At 40.9% G+C, this 27,887-nt stretch overlaps 1 protein-coding gene across 1 annotated transcript; it reads left to right on the top strand.

Annotated features, from left to right (window-relative positions):
• The first annotated feature begins 15 nt into the window (after positions 1-15).
• Positions 16-25,954, top strand: LOC308105252 (kelch-like protein 23). The gene is made up of 16 exons (XM_080455892.1): positions 16-172; positions 2,169-2,251; positions 3,233-3,484; positions 4,571-4,705; positions 6,956-7,063; positions 10,575-10,754; positions 11,126-11,290; positions 13,385-13,576; positions 16,490-16,633; positions 18,227-18,350; positions 19,078-19,209; positions 20,130-20,261; positions 21,594-21,785; positions 21,974-22,108; positions 23,599-23,797; positions 24,880-25,954. Exons 2-16 carry the CDS (start codon positions 2,171-2,173, stop codon positions 25,049-25,051), a joined length of 2,343 nt encoding a protein of 780 aa, XP_080312018.1. The 5' UTR covers positions 16-172; positions 2,169-2,170; the 3' UTR covers positions 25,052-25,954.
• The last annotated feature ends 1,933 nt before the right edge of the window (positions 25,955-27,887 follow it).

Genomic DNA, 27,887 nt, shown 5'->3' with positions numbered 1-27,887 from the left:
CGGGCTTAGAGCAGACGTAGGAAGAAGAAGAAGAAGCTCTGAGTCTGTTTAGTTCTACTAGTTTAACACGTTTAAAAGTGAATATAGTCCATTGTTTATTTCATTCCATTGCTGTGTGTTGTGGACACTTGGTTGGAAGTCATTCCCTGTAGATTTGATGCAGAACAACGAGGTACGTTTCTTTGAGCTGTTTTTCTGTTTGTTTACCTTTGTTTTTCTGTTTGTTTACGTTTGTTGCAGTACAACATACATGGTTACTTCACGTTTCTATCATTTATATGTTTATTATGAGCCTTATTGTTGATAGATGGACGTTTTATTGAGGCTGATATAGGAGTAGTGTAGACACACATGTTGTGACTTTTCTTTCACCATTCTTTACTAACTAAAAGGAGGAAGCAGTGAGTTGTGTTTTAACAGGAGGAATGATGATGATGATGATGATGATGTGAGGAACAGTAGGACAAAGTTAGCCTTAGATCAAGACTATCGTAGTATGTTTTTAATAGAGTCTGACCTTTTACTTTAGTATCTACGAGAGTCTTAGCTCCACCCCCCCCCCCAGTTTGCCCTGGAATGTCACCAGTAAAGCCCGTATTTCTCCAAACATGTACAAATGATAAATATAAGGTGCTTACCCGCTTGTCCCAAATGTTAACTAGGTGTCCGGAGTGTTTGTGTAATGTATTAGTGTATATTTTACAATAAAGAAGTGTTTTAATCCCGTCTATGGCCGCCGGAATTACACTCAATGTAATTCTGTACTAATAATACTGGCTAGACATTTCAGAATCACAATTCTGGTTATTATTGCCAAGTGTGTTTTGCTCATGAGGTATTTGTGTCGATGAGGTTGGTCTACATTAGAATTGTGCAGTTATATATCAGAGACTAGTATAGTATAGAGGCAGGTACATTGTTGCATGTTGTACACAGAAGGTAGTAGCATTTACTGAACATACAATGTACTTATATGAGAAAAATGATTGCACTTTCTGCATTCAGTACACTGTAGTGTGTGTAGTTTCAATGTACAGATTATAGATTGTATGATTGTATTTTTATATGATACAGTTTAGACTGATGATAGGTTCTTGGTTTACCTATGATCCTAGATGATCCTAAATTGTAAATTACACAGCACAGCAGTACTAGAGTATTAACTGTTTTATACTTAAAGGGCAAGACCACTTTGTTAGAGGTTTGGGTTGTGTAGTTACCTTGCCATTATGTAACTCCAAAGGTGGACAAGAAATCAAAAATAATTGCTCCATTGATTAGAAATTGATAATTCAAAATATGCTCCTCATTGACTTACATTGTACGCTGAAACAGCTCTCAAAGTCACTCTTTTAGCACGTAAATGGATGGAAACAAAGTTGATTTAGACAATATAGAACATCACCACACCCAGTACTGTTTTTTTTTTTCATAAAAATGTTAGCTTCCTGTTGATTTTGCCATTTTTATTTTGAAGAAAACCCGGACTGGATCCGCGGATTCGGATCTTCAAATAGTAAAATCAACAGGAAGTTGACATTTTTATTAAAAAAACAAACAGTACTGGGTTTGGTGATGTTATATATTCTCTGAATCAGCTTTGTTTGTTTTCGTTTATGTGCTAAAAGAGTGACTTTGAGAGCTGTTTCAGTGTACAATGTAAGTCAATGAGGAGCATATTTTGAATTATCAATTTCTATTCAATGTAGCAATTATTTTTGATTTCTTGTCCACCTTTGGAGTTACATAATGGCAAGGTAACTACACAACCCAAACCTCTAACAAAGTGGTCTTGCCCTTTAATCATACAACGTGTCACACTGTGAAAATAGCTGATCTACAAGCTCACAAGGCGAGCTCTGCTGTTTTCACTATTTAAAAAAAAACGCTCTTAGACATGTTTTTATATATTTCTTATTGACGTAATGTTTGTCGTGATGATGATTCTATGATCACAGATCAGATATTAAAGTGATCCCAACAACCAAGTCTGATCCACTCTTACAGGACCCGACGATACAAAGAGAATAAGAAAGTGAATCATGTTCCGTTCCACCACGGTTCCATTTGTACCCTCTCAGGGTTAAATGAACACTATGGGTATTTTCCTGTGTAACCACATGTAACAGTAATGTTATGTGTTCTCTCTCCACCTCACCTCACCTCAGACATGGCTGACAACATCCTGGATGCTGCCTGCCAGAGAGAATCACCACAGGCTGCCAAGAAGATGACACTGGACACTGACAATGTGAGTTTGTGTGTGTGTGTCTCTCTCTCTCTCTCGAGCTGATGATGATTGAAATACGCTACGCTATAATGATTTTGTAGGTATTTTTTACTTTACTGGAGTATTTCCAGTTGTCTGTACTTTTACTTCTACTCCACTACATCTCAGAGAAACATATTGTACTCTTACTCCATTACAATTATTAGAAAACTTTAGTTACTGATTACTTTGTAGATTTTGATGATTATTATAAAACATACATTAACCACTTCAGCCCTATATATATTTTGGCCATTTGAAAATAGCCGATCTACATGCTCACAATGCCTTGTGATGCGACGCATTGTGAGCTTGTAGATCAGCTCCGGGGGGGGGGGGGGTTCCCCCAAATCCCCAGTGCGGTGCCAAATCACGCCTCATAGACACTCCTTTGTATTGTAAAGTGGTGGAGGTTGTTTCTTCCTTTGTAACAGTGTAATGTAGACAAGTGAGCCTTCTGGGGGTTCACGAAGTATTCGTTGGGGGTGTGAAGACACTCCAGTAGTTTCCTTTAACAATGGCATACAGGTATTACAGGAGTCGTTCAACCCACCCCCACCCCCACCCATGCAGCCAGTCTGTCTCACAGCTGTGCTAAATAAACGGCATGAATATGCAAGACCTCAACAAACTTGGTGTGAAATTAGCTTCTGAGCTTGTAGATCTGCTATTTTCAAAATATTTTTTATATATTTTATTCATTTGAAAACTTGTGAAATGGGACATTCTGCATAAGGAGTACTTTCTACTTTTGGTACTTTAAGTACATTTGGATACCAATACTTTTACTAAAAGTTTAACTAGAATTTTTATTTCAGACTTTTACTTGTAACAGAGTATTTCTACATTGCAGCATTGATACTTTTCCTTAAATAAAGAATGTGAGTACTTTTTCCACCACTGCATACTAATAATCATTTCAATTTCACCATTTTTTTCCATCCACTCCCTACCGTCATATAGGCTGGTCTATCAAAGGGAGCCCGCCGTTCACCCCCGTGTCCTCTGGTGTACGTTGCCCTTCAGGAGGACCCCTCCAGTGTATCTCGACCCTACTCAGAGTATTCTCAGTGGCTCTGCAACTACGGCGAGGTCTTAAAGGGTCTCAACAGGCTGCGTCTCAACAATATCTTGTGTGACGTGACCCTGGGCTGTGGGGCACAGGCGATCCCCTGCCATGGTTCTGTACTGGCCTCCATTAGCTCTTACTTTAAGGTAAATAGGCTACACATCTATCTATTGACCTGCTGTTGTTGTTAAGGGAATGACATTTAAATTTCATTTCATATCCAAACATTCGTCACAATGTAAACTATAAAGGTGTGCTCCTCTTGAGTGCAGGTCTCCGCCAGGCCGGGTTGCCTACCCAGGGCCCGCAAATTATGGATGCAAGTCATAGCCAATATCCCATTCCAGGAATGGAATATGAAAAATCTGACTGACACATCTTGATCACATGACTCTAGAGCTAATGTGTACCATTTTGGGACAGTTTTCAACAACATTTGGAGGAGTAATGGGACATAGCAGTGGCGGCCATTTTGTAGTGCCACAGAAAAAAAAATTATTGTACGACCTATGGTTCAGGAGTTACAGGCCAAAATGTGAACCGCCCATTTATAGTAGTGTCACAATTATGCTGCAAAGTTTCACGCCGATGGTTCCAACGGAGATCAGATGTAGGACGGCCAAGGGCCAATACACAGTCTCTGGTCTTTTGGCCCCCGGCTGTCTGGTCTGGCGGATACAATACGTAAGGCCTAAGCCAGGGGTGGGCATTCTGGGCAACTTTGATGATGGAGAGGGCCACATCGCATATACTGTTGGGCAGACACCTCTTATCTCCGTATTTTAACTTTTTTTCGTAAATTAATGCCGCACTGCGCCATTCTTTGTCAAAAGTAGTCAAAAGTAGCAAAAATAGTTGATCTACAAGCAGAAATTGTGATCTGCTATTTTTGAATTGGAATCCTGTTTTTTTGTGCTATTTTTGAATTGATATTCCGAAAAGTAACATTTTTATTTAATTTCAAATGCATTTAGTTATACTAATGTTAACTTTATGAACTTAAATACAAATACATTAGACATAAAAAAGACTATAGAAATGTTATAGACTGAAGTAATTAAAGCGGGTCATGTTTGCATGTTTGGAATTGTAACGGCTGAAATCAATAATATATCAGTATTCCGATATTACCCTGCGGGCCGCATTAAGTGAAGGTGGGGCGTCCAGTTGCCCATGCATGTCCTAAACCATGAACACTCCAAGCCAACCATTCTGTTTTTCAACCTTCACAGGCCATGTTTACATCAGGCATGATGCAGTCCACAAAGGAACAGTTGACCATCAAAGGAGTGGAACCTCACATGATTCGATTGCTGGTGAACTATGCATACACTTCAGAGGTGTCCATCTCTTCTGATAATGTGCAGGTAATGTATTATCTTGCCACATTAATTGACAAGCACACTCATGGAGTGTACATGGAGTGTATGTGGACAGTCTCAAAGCAGACACATGGCCCAACTAACTCCAAACTTTCCACTAAAATTCCTCAATATTCTGCCTGTGACCATACCTGCTTCCCATACCGTTACTGTACTTGCAGGATGTACAATTAATATGAAACGCATATTATGCCCCAATACTTATGCAAATCACTTCCGCAGGTAGTGCAACGTAAAAATCATCGCCAGCGTTTGGACAACAGATCTACAAGCTAACAACGCCTCGCACGTCGACGTGTTGTTGCCTTGTAGATCTGCTGCCGGTAGCCCCTCCCCCTGCAGAGCACACAGCACATCTACACAGTGGTCACAGCCGTGAGTGAAGGAGAGAAAGAGACACAGGGAAATGGAGAGAGGGAGGGAGAGAAAGAGACACAGGGAAATGGAGAGAGGGAGGGAGAGAAAGAGACACAGGGAAATGGAGAGAGGGAGGGAGAGAAAGACAGAGACAACATGAAACCTTTCATCTACAGCGGTCAGAGCCGCGAGTGAGGGAGAGAAAGACAGAGACAGACAGACAGAGAGGGGGAGAGAGAGAACGAGACACGACACAAAAACTTGGGACCACGCAAACAAAAACAGTACGATCTGATCGGTAAAACACTGTTGTAGGGAGAAGTAGCTACGTCTCTCTCCGTAACACACTGTTGAATTCAGAGGAGCAGAGAGCTGCTGCTTCTCTCTCTGAGCCCCTCTGACATTCCCCCCGCACCTCCCCCGCCCCCCTCAGGCACACCACAGCACGTCTCAACTCAAGTAGGAAGGAAGGAATAGCCTTTTAACTTTGTAACCACGCTTTGCTGTTGTAATCTTGAATTAACCAAACTACAATCCACATGTCAGAGCTTGTAACAACAGCAGCTTCACCAGCACTAGGTAGGAGCCTGGGCAACGCTAGATAATTAGCACCAGCTGTGTGTGTGTGTGTGTGTGTGATCTTGTGTGTGTGAATTTTTATCACGTTAACCTTTTATACTTTGGCTATTCAAAAATAGCAGATCTACAAGCTTGTAGATCTGCTATTTTTAAAAAATCTTTAACATTTGTGCAAATCTCTGACTATATATATTTTAAAGCGAACATTTGTAACTCAAATATTTTCTTCTGGGGGGTCTCTGGAACAACATATTTTCAATATCACTCATTTTCTGCCATTCGGTTTTTGGCCAAGTGTTTCTTATATTCGGCATTCGGTTTCGGCCAAGAATTTTCCATTCGGTGCATCCCTACCACGTAAGCCTACATCTAAATGAGTTGCCATATTTACATTTCCTTACAAATTCCTTACATTACAAGTCCCTATACGCTACATATTTCCCGGCCATGGGGCGGCCATAGCTGAGTGGTTAGTGAGCCCGCCTAGGGAGCCAGAGGCCCTGGTTGCCCCAGGTACGATTCCAGGCCACGCCAGCATATGTGTCGATGAAATGAAATTTGTCCCTGAGCAAGACTCTTAACCCCTAATTGCTCACAGGCCCTCATTGGAAACAAGCCCGCAAGGACTTTCATGAACGTCCTGTTAAAAGGAATTATCCTTATCCTTATCCCGCTTGCATAGCATAGCAGCGTGGCCTCCCAGCCCCACCCCCCTCCTCGCCTGCAAGTCGCTAGGAAAACGCTGTTTTAGGGGGGGGGGGGGACCCTAATAATAATTACATTATTCATTCACTTCATTGATACAAATCATCACTATATATCAGAACTCTTTATAACTTCTCCGCGCTGTGTGTGTGTGTGTGTGTGTGTGTGTGTGTGTGTGTGTGTGTGTGTGTGTGTGTACTATAATTATTTGAAAACTTTAGTTACTTTGTAGATTTTGATTATTATTACAAAACATTACCCATCGCAGCCCTATAAATAGCCGATCTACAAGCTCACAATGTGGTCGCGATGCGACGCATGTTGAGCTTGTAGATCTGCTATTTTCAAAATATATGTTTTGAAAACTTGTGAAATGGGACTTTCTGCATAATGAGTACTTTTACTTTTGGTACTTTAAGTACATTTTCATGCCAATACTTTTGAACTTTTACTCAAGTACATTTTTAATTCACGACTTGTACTTGTAACAGAGTGTTTCTACATGGCACCATTGATACTTTTACTTAAGTACTTTTCCCACCACTGATCTTCTCCCGATACATAACATCAGACATTTTGTTTCATTTGTTCTAGGACCTGCTGGCAGCATCAGACTTGTTTGACTTCAAGGCTGTTCGAGAGGCCTGCGATGGATACATGAAGCGGCAGCGTCACAGGGATAACAACCTGGGAACCCATTTGGTAAACAAAACAAAAAAAACTATAATAATATTATATATCTCTGCTGTCAGGCAGAAACCAGCTAACTCCAAAATCTTCATGTTTAAGGAAATGGAAAAAAAAAAAATGGGGTTAGGAGGTTTTGTTCATCATTGATAAGAACAGCTAAATGGACCTCCAAGCTCACAATGAGGTTGGAGGTCAAAAGGGGGTGGAGCCTGGAGTCAGCTAAACCAGCTAACTCCACCCCCCTTTGGTGGAGTTAGCTGGTTTAGCAGAAAGTTTGAGGATCCAATGGAGTTAGCTCACTTAGCTGGTTTTGTCAGAGGCGCTTTTTAATACTTTTTCATTGGTTCAATATTCTTTTTTTTACCAACACACAGACGTAAAGGGTGTTTAATAGCACTGATTTATTGAAAAAAATGCCACCAAAGCGTCAAAATGGAGTTAGCTGGTTTCGAATATAACAAAATATAATATTTTTTTCGCCCTCTGTTTTTTGCCTCTGGGGGCACCACCTCCTTTTATTTTGTGTAGAAACAGGAAATTGGTTTGGCTCCTCCCCCTTGCTTAGTCCACTTCCTCCCTGGGTGCTTTTGAGTTTATTCCTACTAACAACGACACGTTTAAGGGCAGTGGTGCTGGCAGATTCTGCTCCTGCTGTTACCGGAATATGTCTTGAGAGATTACATGGATATAAATAATTGTGGAGGGCTTTATTACTTGGGTTTGGGGCACATCGGTGCTGGTAGGTGAGGGTGGTCACCCTCTCACCGATGTGGTTTGAAAACTACGACATGACGTCACTGAGCCGCGGTGATAAGCCACTCAACCGCTCACCCTGACACGTCTCTCTGCTTCTACTGACCGACATCCAGTGGTGGAAAAAGTACTCAAATTCTTTACTTAAAGTTATACAATGCAGAATCCCAAATAACGATTTTTAGCAACCTCTGCTGGTCACTACCGTCACTGCATACAATTTCCGTAATCCTCGATTACCCAGAATTCCATTCGTTTTCACCGGAAGCCGGAAGCGTTTCAAAAAGCGATCTTTTAATTGTTTTATACTATCTACGGATCGTTTCTCTTAGCCAGTGGAGCATTAGTTACCATGAGCTGTGCTTTCTTTTTCTGTTCTTTTTCGATCTTCAAATCCTACATTCTCTTAACATCAGCGTGAGGTTCCTTTTTGCTATTACCGCGGTAGTTCCTGGCCAAACAGGAAACCGTTGCGGTAGTTCCTGGGGACGTCGGCCACGACGTCATGACGTTGGCCAGGAACGTCATTTCCCCGGGAAAGTCCCCCCAGTCCACTTTCAATAGAAAATATATAAATAAAAGGCTTCCGGGGGTGAAATTCATGGAGTGGGTGTTGTGAAACTTTTGCCACTGACAAAAGATATAGAATTTAACTTTAGTTTTGTTGAAAACGTTACCTAGTATTACTTTAAGTAAAAGTACCAATACTGCAATATAAAAATACTCTGTTACAAGTAAAAGTCCAGAATTCAAAATTTACTTGAGTAAAAGTACAAAAGTATTGGCATCAAAATGTACTTAAAGTACCAAAAGTAAAAGTACAAACATATTTGAAAATAGCAGATCTACAAGCTCACAACGCGTCGCATCGCGACGCGTTGTGAGCTTGTAGATCTGCTATTTACCTCAAAATTGTACCTCAAAATTGTACTTAAGTGCAGTACTTAAGTAAATGTACTTAGTTACTTTCCACCACTGCCGACATCACCCTCTCACCGCTGGCTCGCTCCAGCGGAATTCCGCGCAGTGTGATTGGCCTGGAAGTTGGGTAGGGTGGTCCCCTTAGTTTTGCCGTTTCCCCTCTCCCATCATGGAAATTTTACTCCCGGCAAAAGACGGGGGACTGGTGCCATCGGGTATCCAGGAGGGTGGTTGGGACTCCTGGCCCGGAAAAGATCTGAGTTTTTCGGCCGAAAAACGGCCGCCACTCCGGGACCGCCGGTGGAGGGCTCGTTGGACCCGGGTCAGCGGTTTGCACGCGGCGGTGGTAATCACCCTAAAGACCTAAAAGGTGATAGGGTGATCACCTCATTAGGTAGCATGCAGGGGCCTTAACACTCTCACCGCCGGGCCCGTAGCCTACGGGCCGATAAATCCAACTGTACAGCGCCGATCCCGTAGCCTACGGGCTGTGGTGCTTTTTCATTTTTTTCAAAAAAAAAAACATTTTTCAATTTTCTAGTACGGCACATTTCATCGTAACACCACCGGAAATGGAATTATTCAGGATCCCGTTTTGCAGATCCCATAGGACTCCATTCTAAAGCGCACACTGTAATGCCATTTTCTTCGATTGGAGTTTTTCTCCTCGCTGATCACTGTTTAACATAAACCGTTCTAACTACAACATGGCGGCTCCGTTTGACACGTGGTTTGGACTGGTAGACGCAGGGAGATCTACGCGATGTTTACAAACAGTGCTCAGCTCAATCCTAAGGATTTTAACGAGGTCTGTGGCGACGTGAAAAAAACTAAAAACAACAATAAAACGTTGGCACTGGTGAGTACATTATGAGATTAACCTCTGGCGGTCAATGTGTTAAGGGGAAGATGGAGAGTGGGATGGATGAGAAACATTCACTCTAGATCAGCGTTTCCAAACCGCCGCTCCGCGGCCCTTTTACTGTGCCGCCTCAAAGTGCTGGGTGTGCCGTGTAAAACTTCCAAGAAACGGAACGAAGCAAATATTGTGTGCGTGTGTGCGCACACAAATACACACGCGCGCATGCATGATACATACACCGTATATCTAGGTGTGCGCTGGGATCTTTTGGGTATGCCAGGTGTGCCTTGGCACAACAATTTAAAATATGACATTTCACAAGGACAGATTTCAAGCCACATTAAAGGCATACTAGGTAACGTTTTCAACAAAACTAAAGTTAAATTGTATATCTTTTGTGAGTGGCAAAAGTTTCACAACACCCACTTCATGAATTTCACCCCCGGAAGCCTTTTATTTATATATTTTCTATTGAACGTGGACGGGGGGGACTTTCCCGGGAAAATGACGTTCCTGGCCGACGTCATGACGTCATGACGCCGACGTCATGACGTCGGCCAGGAACTACCGCAACGGTTTCCTGTTTGGCCAGGAACTACCGCGCTAATAACAAAAAGGAACCTCACGCTGATGTTAAGAGAATGTAGGATTGGAAGATCGAAAAAGAACAGAAAAAGAAAGCACAGCTCATGGTAACTAATGCTCCACTGGCTAAGAGAAACGATCCGTAGATAGTATAAAACAATTAAAAGATCGCTTTTTGAAACGCTTCCGGCTTCCGGTGAAAACGAATGGAATTATGGGTAATCGAGGACTACGGAAATTGTATGCAGTGACGGTAGTGACCAGCAGAGGTTGCTAAAAATCGTTATTTGTGATTCTGCATTGTACAACTTTAACCAGATCAGCAACATGACTCACAGATGAATAGTAGTTTATTTTGTCTAATTATAAATCTCCCTCTGGATGTTGTCGTTGCCCTTTCAGAAGGACGGCCGCAGTGTGGATGCTGAGAAGTTTGTGGACCCCAACCATCCCCACAGCGTGTGTGACGGTCTCAACAAGCTGCGTGTCAAGAATTTCTTGTGTGATGTGATCCTGTGCGGTGAGGGACAGGAGGTCCCCTGCCATCGTGCTGTACTGGCCTCCTTTAGCTCTTACTTTGAGGTAAACGCACGTCTATTGACCTGCCGTTCTGCTGTGGCTTTTATGTGAACCGATTCTATATCCAATCAATTAATAGTTAACCCATTAATACCTGTGTACGCATCTGTGTCACTTTAGATTTATTTGGCTATTCAAAAATAGCAGATCTACAAGCTCATAGCGCGGCACCGAGTGCCGCGCTACGAGCTTGTAGATCTGCTATTTTTGAAAAATCTTGAAAAAAAATGTTTTAGATTTTTTTCCAAAAACTGTTAGGATTTTGATTTTTTTTAAAGAATCGCCTCAGGTCTTAATGGGTTAATAGACACAATGTGCATGAGAAAGGCCTAAACCATGAACACTCAAACCGTTCTCCTTTTCAACCTTCACAGGCCATGTTTACATCAGGCGTGGTGGAGCCCACACCGGCAAGGGTGACCATCAGAGGAGTGGAGCCTCAGGTGATTGGATTGATGGTGGAATACGCCTACACTTGTGAAGTGCGCATCACACAGACCATCATAAAGAAGACGGGTGTGATCAGCTCAAATGTGAAGGTAATGTATTTTCATCATAAACCTTATTGTGGGATCGCTAAAGCGATCACACTATTATATATATATATATATATATATATATTTCACTTTTTACTGCAAAAAAAATCCCATTCATTTCAATGGGGAAATTCATACTTTTAGCTAGAAACTCCGTTCCAACTCTATAACGTTCAGCCTACTTAGGACATATTGGCTACCATTTGAATTTTTGAAATAATTTGTACTTTTAGAGATATTTCACTTTTTACTGCTAAAAAAAATGAATGGGGAAATCCTATTTAGCTACAGTGGAGCCTAGCAACTGCTTATTAGACCCTAGCAACACCATATTAGACCATAGCAACCACCTATCATACCCTAGCAACCACCGATTAGACCCTAGCAACCACCGTTCTACCCTAGCAACCACCTGTTTTACCGTAGTAACCGCATATTAGACCATATAGACTGCATATTAGACCTTAGCAACCCCCTATTGGACCCTAGCAACCGCTTATTAGACCCTAGCAACCACCTGTTTTACCCTAGCAACCACCTGTTTTACCCTAGCAACCACCAATTAGACCCTAGCATTTTACACTATTCAACACTGACAAACCTTTAGAACCGTAGACCTTTAAAACCTTTAGAACCTTTCAAACCTTTGGAACCTCTTAAACCTTTAGAACCTTTCAAACCTTTCAAACCTTTAGAACCTTTAGAACCTTTAGAACCTTTCAAACCTTTAGAACCTTTCAAACCTTTAGAACCTTTAGAACCTTTCAAACCTTTAGAACCTTTAGAACCTTTCATCAAACCTTTAGAACCTTTCAAACTTTTAGAACTTTAACACTACTAACAATATCAATACTCAATACCATCAACATTCTTAGCGATCCCACACTGTTTCTTCAGGAACAGTACTTTCTAGTGTTATCTTCACTATTTATTCCATATTCCCACCATTTTTTTGGCCCCTAACTAGTCCTTCATACTTTTAGCTACAAACTCCGTTCCAACTCTACAACGTTTGGCCTACTTAGGACATGTCGGTTACCATTCGAATTTTTTATATTCATTACATTTTTTGAGATATTTCACGTTGAATTGCTAAAAAAAATCCCATTCATTTCAATGGGGAAATTCATACTTTTAGCTAGAAATTCCGTTCCAACTCTATAACGTTCAGCCTACTTAGGACATATCGGCTACCATTTGAATTTTTTTAAACAATTGTACTTTTAGAGATATTTCACTTTTAATTGCTTATAAAATCCCATTAATTTCAATGGGGAAATGCCATTTAGCTACAGTGAAGCCTAGCAACTACTTATTAGACCATAGCAACACCATATTAAAGCCTAGCAACCACCTATTATACCCTAGCAACAGCCTATTAGACCCTAGCAACCACCGTTTTACCCTAGCAACCACGTTTTGTACCCTAGCAACCGCATATTAGACCATATAAACTGCATATTAGACGTTAGCAACCCCCCTATTAGACCCTTTCAAACCTTTCAAACCTTTCAAACCTTTAGAACCTTTCAAACCTTTAACACTGCTAACATTATCAATACTCCATACCGGCAAGATTCTTAGCGATCCCACACTGTTTCTTCAGGAACAGTACTTTCTAATTATCAACATTATTGTCATATATCGGTGCTTAGCTCATTGACTTGCAGAGTTAAAACATCGTCTGTAACTGCCCTTCCTAGCAATTCCGAGCGTTTTCACTAACCTTTGAAAAAACATAAAATATTATTCTTTGCAACGATCCAGCCGCCGATCGCTTTAAAAGACGTAGGGGGGTCTCGTAGAATCAGAGGAAAGAATTGTGCTTGTTTTCGCCAAAAAGCAACAGAAAGCAGAGAAAATTAGATTTTTATAAAACCTATACATAGTAACTAAACCATCTTGATTTTGTTGTGATCACGTAATCTTTGGCTGTACTCTTCATCATCATCATTCACAGGCTGCGGAAGAGCGCCCTCTATCGTAAATCACTGAAAATACCACATAAGGAGTGACTCGCCAATGGCGGCGTGAGCCTTGGATTGAAATTGAGTTGAATTGAGTTAATAAAGACATCTTGTTCATTTTGGTCTACAGGCCCTGCTGGCAGCGTCAGACTTGTTCCATGTCACAGCTGTTCGAGACGCCTGCTATAAATACATGAAGCATGATATGGACATGAATAACTGTGTAGAGATGTACTGCTTTGCCGAGGATCACTCCTATGAAGGGTTGAAGAAACACAGCATTGATTACATTCTGGAAGACTTCAGTGTCATCTACCAGCAGGTCAGTGATTGAGGGATCATATATTTCCCCAAGTTCTTTTGTCTGTTGTTGGCTTTTTCTCTTAACTCATTGAGTGCCAGAATTATTTCTGGCTATGTGGTCCCAGTGCCAGAGGTTTTTCAATTTATCTTAGATTTTCAAGTAGTCACAGAATATTTTTTCTCAATTTATATCGATCCCCTGGTGGTTGCTAATCACTGAGGGTTGCACTGTGTCAACGAGGTCATCGCGACCTCGTTGACATTAATTGTCTGATGTTGAAAATAACATGTCTGGGCCAAAGATTCATAGTAAAAATATACAGCCCTTTTCAGTAATAAGTTAAAGGAGAAATCCGGACATTTTAAGTGTTATCTTTGATGTGTCGTTACTCACCTACCGACGTAAAAAGTGGCGTTGTTTTTTTCCAGAGATTCCCCTGTCGTCATTTTTTCAACCCCCTCCGTTGGCATAATGGGAGTGCGTGGCTTAGGGAAATTCGTCTATTATAACCGATGCAAAGTAATTTTTTTCTCTACTACTACTCATTGTGGAGTCTCATGATAGTCAAACATGCGCTGAAAGTTCCTGAGAGGCTACCGCTAATGCCGAACGAGCTAACGCTAGTTGCTTGTTTCTCTCCCAGAACCTGGCAACTTGGTGTTGCCAGGTAGAGAAACAAGCAACCAGTGTTAAATCGTTCGGCGGATTTAGTTAGTTTTTTTTAATTTTGTTACTTTATTTTGGTGTTAGGGTTAGGTTAGGGTTATGTTATTTAATGTTATTTTATGTTATCTGATTTTACAGATTTTTATTATCCAAAATTTTTAAATCAATTTTTTTTTATCATCACCAAAACTCATTGACTGGCTGTGATATCATTGCCCTAAATGGCGATATATTGACAAGGAAGGATGATAAAAAAATCAATATGTCTGTATTTTTAGCCTTGATGAACGTCTTGCCTCTGTCTGTATCAGAAAGGACTTTGGACAGGTGGAAAACATTAGTTAAACTTGCAGAGTGACGCATTACTTTACCTGAGTTACATCTTTTGATAGTTGTACTTGAATGTTGACATGAAATAATAATCCCATTTAGTGTTTCATTAGCGCAAGCGTGGAAAAATCAAAATACAGCGTGTAGTGACGCTGATGGTAAACACGCATTGAAAGGCTAGGATCAAGATACCAAGGATTCGACAGTGATGTCACTGCTATGCGACACGGAAGTAGAACGGCATAAAGATACCAAGGATTAGTCGATTATGTGACATCACTGACGAATCCTTGGACATGAGCTCAGCTTTTCTCCGTTTTTGGTAAAATCCTGGTGACGCAAGGTTTTAGACTTTTTTTTCCTCTCTCGAATCTTTGATTCGCGGGACATTGTTCCGTTTGTGCGGGACGCGGGACAGACGGTCCAATTTCGGGCCCGTGAGTTTCGGGACGGGTGGTCACCCTAATATACTTTAATGAACCAGTGCCAGAGAATGTCGTGTTTTAAGTGGTTTTCAAGTGGTCACAGAGGATTTAGATTCATATTGATCGATCAATCCACTGTGTATGGACACAGACATGATCTGTGTCCGCTTCCGAGGAAAAAAAAATCACTCTTGAGGTCGATTTTTTTGCCACAAGCACGCTGAAAATACCATCTTTCAACAAAAATTTGCATATTTCCCACCTCCCCAACTGGCCACAGAACATTTATATATATTATGATAATCAAACCGGAACTATCGCGCCCTAAGCCACAGGCCGTTGAAAACACGCACCTCGTCGAAACGAGGGCAACACCAAAAAAAACTCGAGTTACAGGCAACCTGCAGGAAACCAACAGACAGAGAGTGAATGGAGACGGAAATGACGTTATTTCCGTATCCGTGTGTGTTACAGTTTTACTGCTCCCTTCTTCGGATTCAAGATCAGAGCGCGATCTTATATAAAAAAATTAAAAAGCTATTCGACGTGTTATCGCATCCATGGCCAAGTGGACCAAGTACCAACCGGCGCGTTTTCGAGTCCATGGCAATCAAAGAGTTAAAGGGATATTTCACTTTCAAAAAAACTTTTGCTCATTTTATCGTCTACTCAGGCGAGCCCCCCAGACAGTTTTTAAGTTGCTAGATTTAGTATTTAGATATTTGATATTCATTTTATCAGACACGCCCCCTTCCTATACAAACCCATTATAACTTCAAACTCCATTTTAACCCGTTAGATTCATCAAAAACACCCGTCCTTGGTTCTGCTGACTCACCCTGCCCTCCTAATACGTGAGGGGGCCGTGTTTTTTCGATAACTTTTTTCATTTATTTTATTTAATTTTTTTAATGTATTTAATTTTTTTCATTTTCCAAAAAAAATATTAAAAATAAATAAACAGTTATCGAAAAAACACGGCCCCCTCGCACATTAGGATGGCAGGGTGAGTCACCAGAGCCAAGGACGGGTGTTTTTGATGAATCTAACGGGTTAAAAATGAAGTTTGAAGTTATAATGGGTTTGTATAGGAAGGGGGCGTGTCTGATAAAATGAATATCAAATATCTAAATAATGAATCAAGCAACTTAAAAACTGTCTGGGGGGCTCACTAAAGCCTGAGTAGACGATAAAATGAGCAAAAGTTTTTTTGAAAGTGAAATATCCCTTTAACTCATTCAGTGCCAATGACGTCGCAGACGTCACGTTTTTCATAAGCCCAGAGTGCCAATGACGTCTGAGATCACTGTGACTGATTGAATGTTTCTACCCAGGTCTGGGTGAGTTGTGGTGGTGGGCTGTTGCTGATTAACAAGCTACAGTCACATGTCCATTTCACCCCAAAAAAAAACCAGTGAGCACTTCAGAGGAGAAAAGTTGACTTCAGTGTGAGGTGTGAGAACAGTCTTCTCCGTCTATCAGCTAATACCGTATTTGTTTCTACCAATAGGAGGAGTTCCTCTCTCTCCCTGTGGAAAGGCTGACAGAGATTCTCTCCAGCGACCATCTGAATGTTCCCAAGGAGGACATGGTGTTAGATGCTGCCATGCTGTGGTTAGACAGGTGTCCTACCCGCAAGCAGAACTTTGAACAGGTCAGTCATTTCTTAGTCTCACCTTGTAAGACGATCAGAGGTCTCTGCCTGTCAATAGGTCTTCTAAATGTTCATATGAATGGCCTGTAGTTTCGCTGTTTTACCCCTGCTGGTGTCGGAAAGAATATTCTCTCAATGTAAGCGGATGGGTTTTTGACGAACTTTAGACTTGATTTTCTTACCTTAACACATCGACCGCCAGAGGTTAATCTCATAATGTACTCACCAGTGCCAAGGTGTTTTTGTTGTTTTTTTGTTTTTTTTCATGTCGCCATAGATCTTGTTAAAATCCTTAAGATTGAGCCGTACACGGTCTGTTTACATCCGCGACATCCCACTGTATCTCCCAGTGAAAACCACGTGTCAAACGGGGTATCCATGTTGTAGTTAGAGCGGATTACGTTAAACAGTGAAATGCGAGGAGAAAAAACTACAGGAAGAGAATTGAGTTTCAGTTTCGTCTGTAGAACGAGGGCGGACGTGATCGTCAAAACCGGATCCCAAATAATTCCGTTTCCGGTCATCAAACCGGAAACGGAAGTGGATCAAAAAAAATCCGAAAGTGCACCCGGAAATTTTTAGCGCGAAAACACTGTGGACCGTAGGGCTACGGTCTCGGCGCTTAACAGTTGGATTTAACGGACCGTAGGACTACGTTCTTGGCGGTTAATGTGTTAATAAACATTGTCATAAATACTATATGCTTCCAGTCGCTAGTTTAAAGTCTTCTTTCAATCATCATGACATGCGTTTTGCTAAATTATGGTCCTATTTATTTTAAGATGTACGATATAGTAGGCTATGTTCTAGGAGGGGCGGGATGATTTGATTGACAAGCTACACAACCAATAGCATTCATTCCCCGCCCCCGCTCTTGATTGTCAAGCTACCCAACCAATAGCATTCTTTAGGGATTGATTTCCGGTTCCTATTCCCGGTTGCTTTTTGGTATATATTCAAGATGGCGGATTTCAAGTTCCTGAACAATCGGCTTCATTTTCGGTTTGTAGAAACCAGGGGTGTGGCTTAGTCCATTCTTTTTACAGACTGTAAAAAAAAAAACGTGCACGCACATGGAAACCAAAAGTGCCCGAGGGGTGGGGGAGGGTCCCGTCTATCCACTGGAATAAAAACCTTTCTACCGCGATCGGCAGGGCCGGATACAGAAATTATTAACTGGGGGGGGCATTTATAAATGCTGGGGGGGCGGCTTCCTCGGTGCAGTTTTTTCGTCTGTTTGTGTATTACTGCTTCCTATTGTTCTTTTGGGCTTGTTTTGCTAGGCTTCTTTCTCTCGCAATATCTGGCAACACTGCCCATGGAAAATCAGGGCAGAGGATTATTTGAATTGTGCAATGATACATGATGGAATATGATTAAGTATTATTTTGATTATGGTAAGCTCACATTTCATATCATGACATAAATGTAACTTTCACAATTTTTGGGGGGCCAGGAGTGTTTTTCTACAAATCTTAAGATTGGCTTTTATTTCAACTTTTTATTTTATTTGGCATCTATTGTTAGGTGTGCCCACATGATGACCACGGAAGTGCTCTAAAATTGTGAAAAACGTATGTTTCATTTCACTAGATCTTTATGGTGCTAGAGCACATCCGTCTGCCTCTCATCATCAGTCCCTCCTACCTCCACGCTCTGGTTAAGGCCTGTCAGAGATCCATCTCTGGGACCACAGCACACCCACGCAGGCCCACAGGTAGGTACCCTACTGCAGTGGTTCTCAACCTTTTCAGCCCGTGACCCCCCAAAGCCCAAAATAATCATATTTGAACTGGGGACCCACCAAAGTAATCATATTTGAACTGGGGACCCAAAAAGAATCATATTTGAACGGGGGACCCACCAAAATAATCATATTTGAACGGGGGACCCCCCAAAATAATCATATTTGAACGGGGGACCCCCCAAAATAATCACATTTGAACGGGGGACCCCCCAAAATAATTATACTTGAACTGGGGACCCCCCACCCTGACAAGCACTTGGAATTGTCGGTATTACATTTAGTTTAGACTAGCTTCCACAGATAAATATTGTGAAAATAGCAGATCTACAAGCTCGCAATGCCTCGCAACCCAAGGCGTTGTGATCTTGTAGATTGGATATTTTCCCAATTGTTGCCTCTTTCTTATATTATTTGACAATTTGGTCAAGGTTTGACCAGTTATATAGTATAGTTTGTTGATTACTTTTGATCCACCCCCCCCACAAAAACCATGTGGGGACCCCCTCTGGGGGTCCTGACCCACCCATGTTGAGAACCACTGCTCTACTGTAACACAGCACGCTTGTTTAAAATGTGACGAGCTGAAACTCACAGGCCACCATGCATGTGAGATGGTGTCTTTTTTATGAAATAAACGGTTGATGAACTCTTAAATCTCCTCTTGTCTGACCTGCTCCTTCTCCCCCACTGGTTGTAGTGATCGTGATGGTGGGAGCAAAGCCCAGGGGGGGTCTCCACGCGTTTGAGAGCTTTGATCCCCTGACCAATCAGTGGAAGACAGTTGGACAACTGCCCACGAAAGCAAACAATCCTGTGGTGTTTGCCTCAGGTGAGAAGTTCATCAACTCAATAAACTTGGGGGTTTGTTTTGCCTCTGAATTGTTGAAATGTGAAGGCAGTAACAAGAAGGGATACAAGGACAGAGCAGTGCTAGGGTGCATGTTATTTTCATTTACAGGTATCAAGCCATTCAAACTAGAGGAATCACGGTTGCCCGACTGCAGGTAAATAAAACTTTCGGGGGCAGGTGGAGTTTGCTTTCTGGTTGCCCAACCGGGCAAGTGCGCGTTTGAGTGAGGAGTCTGAGGACACAACCGTCTTTAGTTCACTATAAACACAACACGAGATATCTCTCTAAACACCTGAACATGGCCAGAGTGCTTTGTCTCCCCCCCCCCCCCCCTCTGCCAGGTATCAATTCATTATTTTATCTGCTGCTGCCAGCGCTTTTTACCTTTTTATATTGATGATCTTCGGAGAGCCGCGGAAGCCACGATGTGCACGCGGATGTAAACCAAGCCTGTCTGGGGGAAGGGTCTCGTCCATCCACCAGAACAAATAGTTTTGTAACCGCGATCAGCCATTTTGTTGCTATCGGCCGTTGAATAAGGCTAGTTTTCACAAAAAAAAATTAAGAAATCCGAGCTAGATGTGTTCTTCTACAACTCATAATATAGGAGTGGACGGAAGTGATTTTTTTTGGGGGGGATGACGTCACATCCGTCCATTCCTTCTCTCAGTCAAGGGATCAGTTGCGTTAGAGCGCCCTCTTTTGGAGTTTTCAACACTTTTCTTTGTTTTGAATTGACGAAGATCTCCGTCAATGGCGGTCAACGGTTGGATTTGAAATGACGGACATCTCCGTCAATGGACATCTCCGTCAATGGCAGGGAATGTGTTAAAATATATATTTCTTTTAACAATCAAGGCATAAGTCATTGTTTAAATTCTGCTCTTCTTCCACCATAGGCTCTACTCTGTATCTGGCCGCAGTGGACGGTGACGACATACACAGTCCATGGGCGCTGTGGCGCTATAATCCTCATACCTCATGCTGGAAGGCGAGAAAGGCTCACACGAAGTTGAAACGCTCTCACCAAAGTAAGATGTCAAACAATGCCAATTTAAAGGTATCTTATAATTCAAATAAATGTTAAATAGCTCTATATTCTGATAGTTCTCATTGCTATGGAGTGTTTGTTCAGTAACAGGAGTCTCCATGTCTCTCCAGCTCTTTATTAAACAGAAAATGCATTTTCCAGTCAGGATACCAATGTTATCCAATCAGGATAGAGAACTCAGTTAGGACACAGATTAAACTATTGCAATTGGAAGTGGTGGCGCAAATAAATGAGCGGACAAAATTAGAATTGGAACACTTTAAAAATGAAGCCGATAAATGGGTACTCTCTCCTGATTGGCTGAAATTTTGGTAGTCGGTGATGGGGTCGCAAAAAAACAGTGGGGGGTAATTGGTTCTGTCAAGCTAGAAGACTTGTCTAGGTCCAGTTGCAAATTGCAGACAGGTGCGTTCCACATTTTGGTGGCATAACAGTAGAACGAATTCACCCCCAGAATGTCTATTATAAACACAAAGATCGGTTAGTTTTTATATATTACATGAACATTTGTAAGTAATTAAATTAGAACGTTTCTGAAAAGGTGGCTCAGCACAGAGGTAGCAGAATGAATCTGTTCCAGACATCACAAGTGGATCCAGTTGCTGGTTGTACCAGAGACTGTGAGCGGATCGGAGTGGGGGCAATGCCGCTACAAGGGGCTGTTGTCACGCTCGCTATTCGCTCATGTTGATTCCCCACCCCCTGCTCAGATCCCTCCGCTCCGTCGCTCACCTTGATTTGCGCACCGGTCACTCAGCGCTTTCGCTCGGGCCCGTCCGCTCAGCAGCCCAAAAATAATAAAAACAGTAGTATTTTACCGTGTGTCCGAAGCACTTTCTCTTTTGGCACAAATGCGTCCCCATGAGTGTAAAGAGCCTAGATGGACAACCAACTATATTGCAAAAGACGCATCAACTATAAAATATGAAATAAATTAATTGGGAAAAGGAAATAATTGAAATAATTGGGCCTGTATTAGTGGAGTGGTGCGGTTAAGCAGCAGTAAGGTAACACTACTTCCACTCCTGACATCACAGCTTTAAGTATGGGAAATGTTGGTAGCTCTTAACAAATGTATTGCATGAGATAATGCATAATTATTGCACAGCATCATATTAGTCAAATTACGATTTGAAATTCAAGTTGAATTTAAAATGATCTGTTAAAGATCCTGTCTTTAACTTAGTTTTGGAATAAAAATAATAAAAGTGCTGTTACCTTGGTTACCCAATGAGAGGCTGCATATGGCGAAGATCATCACTTTAATGATCATTTAATGTTTTCCCCCTGTTCAACCCCACATGGTCCATAGGCCTGGTGTTGCTGGATGGATCTCTGTTTGCAGTGGGGGGCTGGGGCTGTGATGATGACAAGACTCGAGACTCGATGGAACGCTACGACCCCAACACAGACACCTGGCAGCTGATGGACTCTGTCGGTGTGGGAGAGCATTACTATATTAAGAGCTGTTTGGTCGCACTGGATGGATATCTCTATTCTATTGGTATGGAACAGATTCATGCACCTGCAGGTTCAGCCTGCTGGGTTTTATGTGGTTGTTGTTTTTTATAATAATATTACTGTATGTCAAGCATAATGGTTAACTGAAAATATACAAATCTTTGGTATTATTTTATGTATTCATGCTTCTCCTGTTGACAGTGAATAATGTTTTGTTTTCCTGGACTATAGGTGCTGCTCCAGAGAAACGTAGCCAGGTGGCCAAATTCAATCCTAAAACATCAGTGTGGACAGAAGTTGCTCCTATGCAGATTCCACGTACTCAATCGGCTGCCTGCACTCTGAATGGAAAGATCTATGTTACAGGTAACATACTGGTTCTTAAAGGCTCTTAGTTAGTGGTGGAAGAAGTACTCAGCCTTTGTTTTAACTTACAGTAAAAGTAGTATGACCACAATATAGAAATACTGTTACAAGTAAAAGTCTTGCATCCCAAATTTTACTTGAGAAAAAGTGCAAAAGTTGAGGCATAAAGATATGTTCTTACTTGCAGTTAGGGGTGGGACGATATGGGTACCTCACGATACGATATATATCACGATATTAGGCCCACGATAACAATATATATCACGATATTCGACGATGTTCGATATATTGCGATATCACGATATTCGATATATATTGCAAGAAATTTCAACAACGATATATCACGATATCTGAAAATATCGATATATTGCGATATCACGATATATTGCATGAAAATTCACCAACGATATATCACGATAGTCCTTGTATTCAATTCATAAACAACGGATCGCAAACTTAAAAAAAAAAAAAAAAAAAAACTTTTTTTTTAATATCGATATTTTTCGGCAGCATATCGATTATTTATCGCGGGAGAAAGTATCGCGATATATATCGATATATCGTCCCACCCCTACTTGCAGTACCAAATATAAAAATACTTGATATGCAGAATGACCCAATTGTATTACTGAATTGTAATTGTTAATGAATTAATGTGTTCATCACTTTAACTCATTCAGTGCCAGACTTAATTCTGTCTGTGTTGTCCCAGTGCCAGAGATTTTTCAATTTATCTTAGATTTTGAAGTAGTCACAGAATATTATATCCAGTATAATCGATCCCTTGATGGTTGCTAATCACAGAGGGTTGCACTGTGTGGTTTCACAAATGTCAACGAGGTCATCGCGACCTAGTTGACATTAATTGTCTGCCTTTGAAAATAACATGTCTGGGCCAAAAATATTTAGTAAAAAGAAAAGTACACAGGAGCCGAGATGCAGCTTTTTTAAGTAATAAGTTAAAGAAGAAGTGAATGGAGCAGCAAATCTTCAAATCATGATATCTTGGGTTCTGAACATCTTTTTCCAAAAAAAAATATATATATATTTATTTATTTTTCCAAAATGGACGTCGGTGACGTCAATGGCACTGAATGAGTTGATGTTAGATCTGGTAAAGTCGTGGTGTAGAAGTAAAAGATTCAAACAATAAAAGTATCTCAAAATTGTACAGTATAACTGTTTGAGTAAATGCATTTACTTACTTTCCACCACTGATCTTATTTCCATTATACACTCACTTAAACTTCACTATAGGTTGTGCCTATAATAAAAGCAGGTGGGAAGCAAAAATAAAAAGAAATTGAATTAAAAAAAGATATATATTTTTTAAAGTCTATATACACACATATATATTAAAACAATGATGTATTTAACTCTGGGGAATAACATATTTGTTGAAAAAGGTGAAAAAAATAACGCCCAGCCCAGCCCCCCTTGGAATAAATAACTTCCAGTGCCACTGTTAACAGTCACTTGTATATCTATAGGTGGTCTGTACACTGATGAGAACATTTTTCCAACATTCGCGGACAATACGATGGAGTGCTACAACCCCAAGACCAACCAGTGGACCATGTGTGCCCCCATGGAAGCAAAACGCTACTCGCATAGCGCGGCTGTGGTGGATGGAAAGATCTACGTGCTAGGAGGGGAGCTTCACAGCTTTGTTATCGATGATGGAATCGGGTAAGACACTGCTGCTCCATGAATGTCTGGGGAAAAATGTCTTCTGGTCCATACCAGTGGTGGAAAAAGTACATTTATTTTTTTAAGTAAAAGTATCAATACTTCAATGTAAAAATACTCTGCAAGTAAAAGTTCGGAATTCAAAATGTACTTGAGTAAAAGTATAAAAGTATTGGCATCAAAATGTACTTAAAGTAGCAAAAGTAAAAGTACTCATTGTGCAGAATGTCCCATTTCAAGTTTTCAAGTGTATATCTTTTTTTAAAATAGCAGATCTACAAGCTCTGATGCGACACATTGTGAGCTTGTAGATCGGCTATTTTCAAATGGCCGAAATGTAGGCTATAGGCTGAAGTGGTTCATGTATGTTTTGTAATATTACTCAAAATGTACAAAGTAACTAGTAACTAAAGTTTTCAAATAATGTAGTGGAGTAAAAGTACAATATTTGCTTCTGAGATGTAGTGGAGTATAAGTAAAAGTATTGGAAATTGGAAATATTCAAGTAAAGTACAAATACCTCAAAATTGTACTTAAAGGACAACTTTGTTTTTTTACAACCAAGGTTTATATTTTAGCTTGTAATTAAAGTAAATAAAAGATGAGTGTTATTTTTTTTTCATTTACTGCTTTCTATAGTTTTAGCAATTTTCGCGATATTTTTTACAGTGGGTGGGGGCATTCTGTCCGGTGGCTAAATATGCCTTTTTTACACAATAAAAAAGGTCCTGTGGTCTTTGATGGCCAGATGTGAGTTATTGGGGGCTAGAAGAGCTACTGTAAATAATAATAAAGAAAACACTGGGTTATTGTGTAAAAAAATACATATTTAGCCACCGGACAGAATGCCCCCGCCCACTGTAAAAAAGATCGCGAAAATTGCTAAAACTATAGAAAGCAGTAAATTTAAAATTTTTAACACTCATATTTTATTTATTTTAATTACAATCTAAAACATAAACCTTGGTTGTAAAAAACTAAAGTTGTCCTTTAAGTACATTACTTAAGTAAATGTACTTTACTTTACACCACTGGTCCATACCAGACATTTCTCTCACTGCTGTTGGTCTCTCTTCGTGCAGATATCCCTATGGCATTGAGTGCTACTGTGAAGAGACGGACACGTGGGACACTGTGGGACAGATGCCTGCTGCTCGCTTCGGTCTCAAATGTGTGTCTCTCAAGCTGAGGAATGATCATGGTCAACCCATAGATGCTGAAGATGATGATCCAGATGTATTAGATATACAATAGATATATAATAGAATATGATTATGATGTAAACAATGATGGATTATGAAGACTTGATATAATCATCTACCGGCTCTACTGCGGCAATGGATTCTAGTAGAATGTTTGGTTTCAAACCTCCCTGTGCAGCCATCATCTTCAGTAGGTATTGGTTGCTCTTGGTAGAGGAAATAATGTTCTTGGATTAATGATCCCTGTCTTCCCTGGCTCATGATGTGCTCATGGACTACTCCTGGATGTACACTAAAGTATAATGACAGTCGCCTGTTTAGGTTGACTGTTTATTGTGTTCAAATAACAAACAAAAAAATCACCTGTCTAATAAAGCTGCAAGGCTTTTATAATGGGTTTGAGGCAGAGTACTGAGAGATTGCATGACAGTCTCTCGTGGCTCAGAGTAGGGGAGAGGGTGGCATGTGATTTTTGTGGGTTTGTTTAGGAATATTTGTCATAGTAAACAACCAATGTGTCTGTACTCGCAAATACATTTTGTGAGAGATCATCATAGTCACGCTACCAGGCAGGCTACTAGGGGTCACATAGTTAAACAAAACCCTAGAACAAATGTGGTATGCAGATCTGTAATGTATAGGGCCATTACAATATGGAATACGTTACCAACTATGATCACTGAGGCACTCAATGAGGCAAGTTTTAATAAACTTAAACACTTTATCAATAACCCTAATGTAATGTTAATTAAACAACCTGAATAACATCGGTGGGTTGCCATGCTTAGTTTCGTTTAGACTTGACTTTTATTGTCTTGAAAATTATTTTGGTAATACTGATATGTTTTTATTGTGTTGTGATATGTATCGTTATGTTTGTTGTGGACCCCAGGAAGAGTAGCTGCTACATTGGTGACAGCTAATGGAGTATAATGGAGTAATAAAAACTAAAGAATTGGTCATTCCAACCACACTCAAAACCCACCTTTTCAGACTTGCATTTCTTTCTTTTTTTCTTTTGTGTTCTTAGTTTTTAAACCCTTAACTATTTATTTCCTAATAAAGTTTTTATTTGGTTTCTAAAGGGATTGAGTATTTAGAATATATACATTTATATTCACGGTTGATTGACTGTACATAATATAAGATCTGTATACCTACTGTGTAGGCTTGCTGACACTACATATCTCAGCCTCAAGACGGGGAAGCCCAAGGGTTAACTTCAAGCACACTAATAAGCCATGGAAGTAGTTTGAAATCCTTCAATGTCTCTAGGGCCAGGGTCTTCAGGGTCTTGAAAATAGCCGATCTACACGCTCACGAGCTTGTAGATCGGCTATTTTCAAATGATTTTTACACATTTTATACATTTGAAAACTTGTGAAATGGGACATTGTTTATAATGAGTACTTTTACTTTTAGTACTTAAAGTACATTTTGATACAATACTTTTGGACTTTTACTCAAGTACATTTTGAATTCCGGACTTTTACTTGTAACAGAGTATTTCTATATTGCAGTATTGATACTTTTACTTAGGTAAACAATATGAGTACTTTTCCCAGAAAAACGAATAGTTGAATCAGTATTGGAATGTATATGTTACAGGACGATTGAATAACCAGGACGATTGAAGAAGGAGCGCTTGTTTTCAGGCAATTCTGTAAAACCAACGCTAGAGGGCAATGCAAGCCAGACTAGAGGGAGGGTGTGTGTGTGTGTGTGCGTGCGCGTTTGTGCGCACACGCATGCACACACATGCGCGAGCTCATGCACGCGCCCGCGCACACACGCATTGTTTTAGTTTCTCCCTGAGACACACACACACACACACACACACACACACACAGTGATCCATGAAAATAACTATTCTGTCCCTATCGGTTTACAACTCGGACGGCGCTGTGTCGACTATCAGAGCATCGGCCGGTCAGCGCGGGCACTCGCGCGCCTCCTCGGCCTCAAGCTCTGCTGAGTCGGCGCGCCTCCGTCATGGACAATAACTATTATCACGTGCGTGTGAACGCGTGTTCAGCGTTCCCCTAGCGTAGCTTCCTGGTTGCTAAGTGGGGGGGAACAACAACAGACAGGTCCGCGTCGCAGCAAAGCCCCGCCTCGCCCCGAAGCCCTGTGCCTAAAAACGAGCGCTCTGTCTTCAATCGTCCTGGTTATTCAATCGTCCTGTGACATATATGAATACAGGGATGTTATTTAATGCTATATTGTGGTCGGGCAGCCAGTTCTACTGTCAAACCCTATGTGTTCAGTTCATCGTTTGACATATTAACCATAAACTTCTCAAAAAGAGCTTGTAGAACTATTGTAATGTTATATTATTGTCTCCGCCAGGCCGAAAGGCATGGCGAGAGAGTATGTTTTACCCCCTGTCCGTCCGTCCGTCCGTGTGTCCGTCCGTCCGTCATTCTGTCATTTTGTGGACAGCTAATCTCTGGCACCGTTGGCTTGATCGCAGCGAAACTGTGCACACACACTCCCTGGATGCCAGAGCAGAACCTCTGCTCCAAATTTTTCACATGGGCCTTTTATAGCGCCACCAGGAGGCCAATTTGTGCAAAACACATTTTTGAACAATACTCCTACAGATTTTGGCCCAAAATCCCCCAAATCGGTACACAGTATCTCTATAGTCATTAAAAGAAACGGCTCATTTCAGATTTTTCATATTCCATCCTGATTGGCAAAAATTGTCTTTCTAAGTTTGCAGGAGTACTCCGTTTCGAACAAAATACCTCAAATCATGAACACAGCATGCAATTTCTTTGACATTTTGCACATACATTCCCATTAGGCCGAGGAAGAAATGCCATTTGAAAATGTTCAAATCAGCCTCATGGTGGCGCTGTAACAGGCCGATTCGTGTTTTTACC

This window comes from Gymnoscopelus braueri, assembly GCF_963280865.1.
Source record: "Gymnoscopelus braueri genome assembly, chromosome: 17".
NCBI classification, from domain to species: Eukaryota; Metazoa; Chordata; class Actinopteri; order Myctophiformes; family Myctophidae; genus Gymnoscopelus; species Gymnoscopelus braueri.
The sequence above is the reverse complement of the archived record's forward strand: the minus strand, read 5'-3'. Positions and strand labels throughout refer to the sequence as shown.